This window comes from Cynoglossus semilaevis, chromosome Z (genome assembly GCF_000523025.1).
Source record: "Cynoglossus semilaevis isolate Cse_v1.0 chromosome Z, Cse_v1.0, whole genome shotgun sequence".
NCBI lineage: Eukaryota > Metazoa > Chordata > Actinopteri > Pleuronectiformes > Cynoglossidae > Cynoglossus > Cynoglossus semilaevis.
Window position 1 is genome coordinate 20,528,420 of NC_024328.1, and position 7,239 is coordinate 20,535,658.

At 37.9% G+C, this 7,239-nt stretch overlaps 1 protein-coding gene and 1 pseudogene across 1 annotated transcript in view; both read left to right on the forward strand.

Moving 5' to 3' along the window:
• plk2b (polo-like kinase 2b (Drosophila)) overlaps nt 1–2,785 on the forward strand; it is an 8,573-nt gene extending 5,788 nt beyond the window's left edge. Inside the window, exons 11-14 of the mRNA XM_008336870.3 lie at nt 886–1,045; nt 1,199–1,328; nt 1,501–1,611; nt 1,772–2,785. Coding sequence (XP_008335092.1) covers nt 886–1,045; nt 1,199–1,328; nt 1,501–1,611; nt 1,772–2,092 — 722 coding nt within the window. The 3' untranslated portion in view covers nt 2,093–2,785. The remainder of the gene's footprint in view (nt 1–885; nt 1,046–1,198; nt 1,329–1,500; nt 1,612–1,771) is intronic.
• Nucleotides 2,786–6,667: 3,882 nt separating this feature from the next.
• LOC112486507 (uncharacterized) overlaps nt 6,668–7,239 on the forward strand; it is a 10,657-nt pseudogene continuing 10,085 nt past the window's right edge.

Consider the following 7,239-nt stretch of genomic DNA (forward strand, 5'->3'; position numbering starts at 1 on the left):
CTAGAAGAGAACCTAGAGAGGTGGAGGTTTGCACTAGAAAGAAGAGGAATGAAGGTCAGTGAAATAGTGAGGTTACAAGGAGCAGAGGTGGTGAAGGTGCAGGAGTTTAGGTACTTAGGATCAACTGTTCAGAGCAGCGGAGACTGTGGAAGAGAGGTGAAGAATAGAGTACAGGCAGGATGGAACAGCTGGAGAAAAGTGTCAGGAGTGATCTGTGACAGAAGAGTGTCAGCTAAGGTGAAGGGAAAGGTTTACAGGACAGTGGTGAGACCAGCCATGATGTATGGTTTAGAGACAGTAGCAATAGGCAGAAGACAGGAGGTGGAGCTGGAGGTGGCAGAGTTAAAGATGCTAAGATTCTCTTTAGGAGTGACAAGAATGGACAGGGTCAGGAATGAGGTCATTAGAGGGACAACACAGACAGGAAGGTTTGGAGAAAAAGCTAGAGAAGCCAGATTGAGATGGTTTGGACATGTGCAGAGGAGGGACAGTGGATACATCGGTAGAAGAATGTTGGACATGGAGCAACCAGGTAGGAGAAAGAGAGGAAGACCAAAGAGGAGATATATGGATGCAGTGAGGGAGGACATGCAGATAGTTGGAGTCAGAGTAGAAGATACAGAGAACAGGGAGAGATGGAAATCAATGATCTGCTGTGGCAACCCCTGAAAAAAAAGGGACAAAGCCGAAAGAAAAAGAATTTGGTATTTTATTTTATCTTATATATTTATGTGTAAATATATTGCACCTTCTGTTGTTAATACACCTTACTATCATGTGGCTTCAACTGAGACTAATTCAGAACAGTCAGCATTCTTATTTCTTCAAATCTTTCCTGTATGTAGGCGTATCCTAATCCTCCTCCTTTGTGTTTTTACCCTGCAGCACAAGATGTCCCTCAGTGCTTATCTAGCAGTAGTCTTCAGTGGGTGACAAAATGGGTGGACTATTCCAACAAGTATGGTTTTGGCTACCAGTTGTCTGATCACTCCGTGGGAGTTCTCTTCAACAATGGCAGTCATATGAGCCTCCTACCTGACAGAAAGTATGCACCTTTGTGTACGATTTTGCAATACAGTTCAGTGAAAGTTAATCCTCATCACTTTAAACATTTGAAACAGTACATGTTTTAGTTGTTTGTTTTTACTGTGGTTAGTTCAGGTACATGTTTAACTCCTGGTCTCCGCTGTAATTCCAGGACCATCCATTATTATGCACAGTTGGGCCAATGCTCTGTTTTCCCTACCTGTGAGGTTCCTGAAAACTTCGTGGGTCAAGTGACTGTGCTGAAATACTTTTCCCAATACATGGAGGAAAACCTCATGGATGTAAGTGAACATCCCTCCTCCTCCACTCCTCATCTGTCACCTGTAATCTACAGATCTTTCACTCTGTAGAGTTGTTTTTCTTTATGTCTTACAATCACCTAAAGCATAACAAATAATGTTTTTGTCAAGTTTTAGCTTGTCTAACCGTGATGTTCCTCTCCTGCTTTCTAAGGGCGGGGACCTCAGTAGTATGACAGATGCACACATGCCCAGACTCTACCTGCTGCAGTGGCTGAAGTCTGACCGTGCCCTTATGATGCTCTTTAATGATGGCACATTCCAGGTAAACAAACAGATCATCGCAGAAAGCACAACCGTTGCTGTGCCTGCTTAAACACAATTAAGAAGGATATAATTTAGAGTTTAACAAATAACAGACACAATTAGAGCAATTTGCAGTTGTCTGTTGTGAGTGTAACACATTCTATATTTACCTCCCAAAGATCAACTTCTACCAGGACCACACCAAGATCATCTTGACTTGCCAGAGTGAGGAGTACATGCTGACATACATCAACGGGGACCGCGTCTCGAAAACCTTCCAGCTTAGCTCCCTGCTGACGTCTGGCTGCCCCACTGACTTGCGTGAACGCATGGTGTACTCCCTCAACATGCTTCTGCAGAGATGCAGCTTAAAAGCAACAGCAGACATATTTTGGACAGACATATTAAGGCACTGTGTTAACTGCAATGCTGCAGCGGGAGTTAAGGATGATTCAGAAAGGAAGATTTCAAGAACAGATGGACTTGTGCAAAGAGAATAAATATTCCAGCACTGCTGAGCCTTTGTATCTCAGTACAGTGCAGGAGGAATAAGTGATGAGAATCTGAAATGTAGCAAAATGATTGTGGATTGTAAAGGGCTGATTTCTATGTTTATATATTGCAAAAGGGAACAGGATGTTGGTACGAATGTGGGCCCCAGTTTGGGGGGAAGAGGGAAATGTGGGAAGTAAAGACAGACTCTGGGCTGGATCCAGCTTAAACCTTTACAGAGTTAAAGAAATCCATCCAAACCAATGCCCTGAGGGGAAACCAGAGCTCAACTGTGGAATATTGTAAATGATGTGCAGTGTATTTGACCATTAAGTCATTAGTGCAAAGACATGGTCTTACAATGTGTGTGGTTGTGTGTTTCTGTATGTGTGTGTGATGGCTCCAGAGCTAAGCCAGTAAAGTTTGTGTATGTGTGAGTAGGAGGGGTGAAATATCACGCAAACTTTAAAAATTGAGATTTTCTTTTTTTTATCTTACTGACAGATGGTTGTCACACTGAGCTGGAACCAGAGTGGAGGATATGAGGGAGAGATTGACATTACAGAAGCTGTATTAGAGATCCTGTAAGGACTCCTAAGAGCCATTATTTCCTTGGTAGAAAATGTCTCAAATTATTATTATTGTGTTAAAAAAGGTGCCGTATTTATTTATTTAATAATTTAAAAATGCTTTTTCAAATACATTGTGTGTATTGTATTTTTTTGAGTAAACACCCAAACTCAAGGTTTTACTATCTGGATTTCTCTTTGCTGTACCATGTGGTACAAATGCCTTTTCACTCTAATTACCCTCATATCTGTGCACTGGATCATATGACGGCTACAATTCTCCAAAGGCTCCAATAGTAAAGAGATGAAGATAGAAAAGGGATAAAAACCGTGCTTACAGTTAGTGTGTTTGTTTGTCTTTCTGGTTCGAGGCAAAGTTTTCTCTACTGTGATATATAAAGGAAGAAAGCGATGACTTTGCAATGTCATTTGACATTTTCTGACACATCAGAGTAGCACGGGGCTTTCATAAAATAACAAGATCAGGGGCGATGATTTACTGTTATCCAACTGAAACTGACATGTTGGTCTTAACTTTTCCCCAATTGCATCAGTGCTTTTACAGGTGAAGTAAATATACAGTCAGTCTTGTTTATTTTTTACATTGCCTATCTGTTGCCACAGAAACAAGCAACCACTGCCCAATTTGGTGAGTTGGAAATCACTAAAGGCTGCTTGGAAAAAAACTGTGACATGGCTTGCTCTTTGTAGGAAGTCAAACTCATATCTTTGATGAAATTAAAAGGTTTTTTTTTCGTGTTCGAAAAACTCCCCTTCTGTGAGATCAGGGGAGTTAAACATACCTTTATTAGTCATCAAAAAGGATGACTGTCTGTGCACTTTATCATTCAATAATGAATGTCTCAAGTACAAACACACCATACACAGACAACCATTTTATGACAAAAATGGCTCTGAGAGCATGGGAAGGTTAAATGGGATTGGTGCTTCAGCCAGCCGGAAATAAATACTGCTTGTTGATGTGAAGTTTTTATTGTTTCCAAAAGCTTCAAGAGCTTTACCCCTGTTTTTAATCCCAGAAAAGCAGCACAATATATATATATATATATAGTTTGGGTCAGTGTCACGAACAGAACAAAATTATTTAAGTACAATTCAGAAACAGAAGAGAAAAAAAAAATCAAAAAAGGGGATCACCTGGATCTTAAAATCACACCATTGCAGGTGGGGACAGTTTGGCTTTTAGAAGAACAAATGTGAGCAATAATTCATTAGTTTTTAGTTTTAGAAGAGGGTATAGTTACTATTGTGTTTGAGTGGGTAGCCTGAATGTGGGAAAGAAAATTTAAGTTTGTATTAGATTTATGTTTATTAAAGGCAAAGAAATACATGTTGATGTCAAGACTGTTTGCGGGAAGATGTCTGTTTGTAAAAATTAGACTCTGAAAAAGATATGCTATTAAATTAGCACTAGCTTGTTAGTTTAGCATTACTAATGTTAAACTAAGCTAAGCTAACAAGCCAGTAATGCTTACTAGCAATCCTAGACAAGGCCAAACTACATAGATTTAGATAGATAGATAGCACTTCATGAATCCCTCGGGAGTTCCTTTAGGGAAATTTAGTCTCCAGCAGCAGAACAGCACCAAAACAACAATAAAAACACACAAATAGCTAAAATATAATAAAATGCAAACATGAGTAGCAGCACACTGACAATGAAAATGGGAAACCTGACTAGTGGATTTTAGTAGATTAGCAGGTTAGTAGAAGTAGATAGATAGTGTTAGTAGTATTAGTAGATTAGTAGGTAATTATTCTTGGCATGTATGGTGTTGTTGATGGCAATCTCAATTATTATTTTTTATTATATTTCAATTATACCATTGCTAACCATTGTTGTATATATACATCCTCATACATATATATAACAGTGGTTTATATATATTATGTACCTTGAACAATAGTTTAAAATATGAACAGCATAAGTAGTTGAATAATTAAATAATTAAATTAGATGAATAGTTAGCTGCAGTATATAGGCAGTTCCAGTAGATATATGTGTATGATGTTGACCAGATTTATACAACCATTATTACTAAGAGCTACTTAGTAGCACCTGCCTACATTTGTTTAAGTAATTATTGCACACTTTCTGTAAATCCTATAAGCTTCATTTCACTTCTTAAATATCACTGTGTTTGTTTGCTATATGATATATTTAATTGAAATTGCTGTTCCGAACAATCAATGATACATAAAAGAAAATCTTGAAAATGATCAGGGGTGCCTAAACTTTTTCATACCACTGTATAAATATACACAGAAAGTCTGAATATATATACAAAAATCCTGAATATATATATAAATCCTGAATATATATACAAAAAATCGAAACCCTTTTGACCACAGTGCCCAAATCGGGGCTCAGCTACGCCTACTACCACCGACCCGGCAAAACAGGAGATCCCCATAAAACAGCCCCTGCATATGTCATGGTTATATTTGTAACCCAAGCATTACAAAGAAAACAGTGAATGCTGTGTAATAGAAAATGTAATAAATACATTAAAGAGAATAAGAACAGATTACAGTCATAAAATCGTTAACGACCTAAGGTCACTGAATCACTGGGGGATTCAGAGTAACGAAATGATAATTTAAGGGTGATAAAAATTGTTATAATCCGTTATAAATACTTGTTTGGAAATATATTCTTTTTACATGTTATTATTTTATAACGCTCTCCATTGTGTTGACGATCATTACTTACGTCTTCCAGAAAGGAAGAGAGCAATAATAATGCAGAGTGATTTATGTTAACTTTTATTTGAAGATATTTTCTTTGATAGCTGTCATATGACGTAGTGTACTGTGTTGTCTTTAAAATATTGATTTGTTCACAGGTTATTTGTTGATTCGCGGAAAATGTGTTGCTCATTCTTTCTTTCATGTTGCGAGTGAAGCCTGGTCCGTAAAAAAGGAAAAAAAGAAAAAAAAGAAAAGGGGAGAAGAGAAGCAATGAAAAATGAATAAATAAAGACTATTATATAGAAGCTGCTTACCTCGCATTGCTGTTATTTTTTAAAATACTTTTTACGCCCCGCTACGTGGGCACAAGATACAGAAGCCTTGCCGGTGGTGGTAGCAGGCGTGGTTCCGCCCCAATAAGGGTAGTGTGGTCAAATATGCTTCGAACTTCTGTATATATATTCAGACTTTCTGCAGAAATCTGAATATTTATATACAAAAAGTCTGAATATATATACAAAGATCCTGAATATAAATACAAATAAAGTAAACAGAAATCTTTGCTGTGTAATAGAACATAAACGTTTAAGAGAACAAGAACAGATTACAGTCATTAAATGGTTAACGATCTAAGCTTACTGTTGTGAAGGATTCAGAGTAGCGTAATGTTAATATAAGGGTGAATTAAAAAGGTTATAATTCGTTGTAAATACTTGTTTGGTAATAGGTTGTGCAGGCGTAGCTGCGCACCGATACGGACAGTGTAGTTAAATACGCTTCATATTTTTGTATATATATTCAGGATTTTTCTATATATATTTAGACTTTTTGTATTAATATTCAGACTTTTTGTATATATATTCAAAGATTAATTTCCTGAACGGCATGCCATATTATATATATATATATATATATATATATATATATATATATATATATATATATAATATGGCATGCCGTTCAGGAAATTCATCTTTGAATATATATACAAAAAGCTTGTGTTTGCATGTACATACACGTAAACATAAGCATATACTTATAATAGAGTATAAAATATAAATACAGTGGTTTATTGAAATATAATAGTAATGCAAATGGAGATTGTGGTTATTGCACTGAAATTATTGTTGGGTTATTACACTTACTCCCCTATCCATTGTTTGTTCACCCTCGTCCCACCAACTGAAGAGTTAAACAGTTTAGTGGACAAAGGAGTTTTTAAGTCTGTTGGTCCTGCTCTTCAGATGAAGGAGCCTGTCACCGAACAGACTCCTGATGACAGTGTGCAGTGGATGAATGGCAATGTCCAAGATGATGAGCAGTTTGCCAAGTGTTCTCTACTCTGCCACTGTCACCAGTTTGATGCCCACCACAGAGCTGGACTTCCTGATCAGCTTCTCCAATCTGTGTAAGTCCTTCTTTGATGTGCTGCTCCCCCAGCACACCACAATGTACGAAATAGCACTGGCAACCACAGACTGGTAAAACATTTTCAGGAGCTTCCTGCAGATGTTGAAAGACCTGAGCCTCCACAGGAAGTACAGTCTACTCTAGGCCTTCTTGTACAGCTGCCTATAGTTGTGTGCCCAGTACAGCTTGTTGTCCAATGTTGGTGATGAAACATACGTTATTCAGCAACCACTATTGTCATCTAACTGACACAGATAGAATGACCTGAAAAGAACCACACCTGACAACGTTGTGAGTTTTACTCGCTGTGAGGGGGAGCTGAGAGACCAACAGCTTCGCAGAGTTGGTTCACCAAAGTCCCAAAATGTATGAGGACTGCAGTTCCTTTTATTAAGAGAGTTACATAAGTGCTGAGCCAGCCACTAGGGTACAAAGCCAGCCACTAGGGTACACAGCCAGCCACT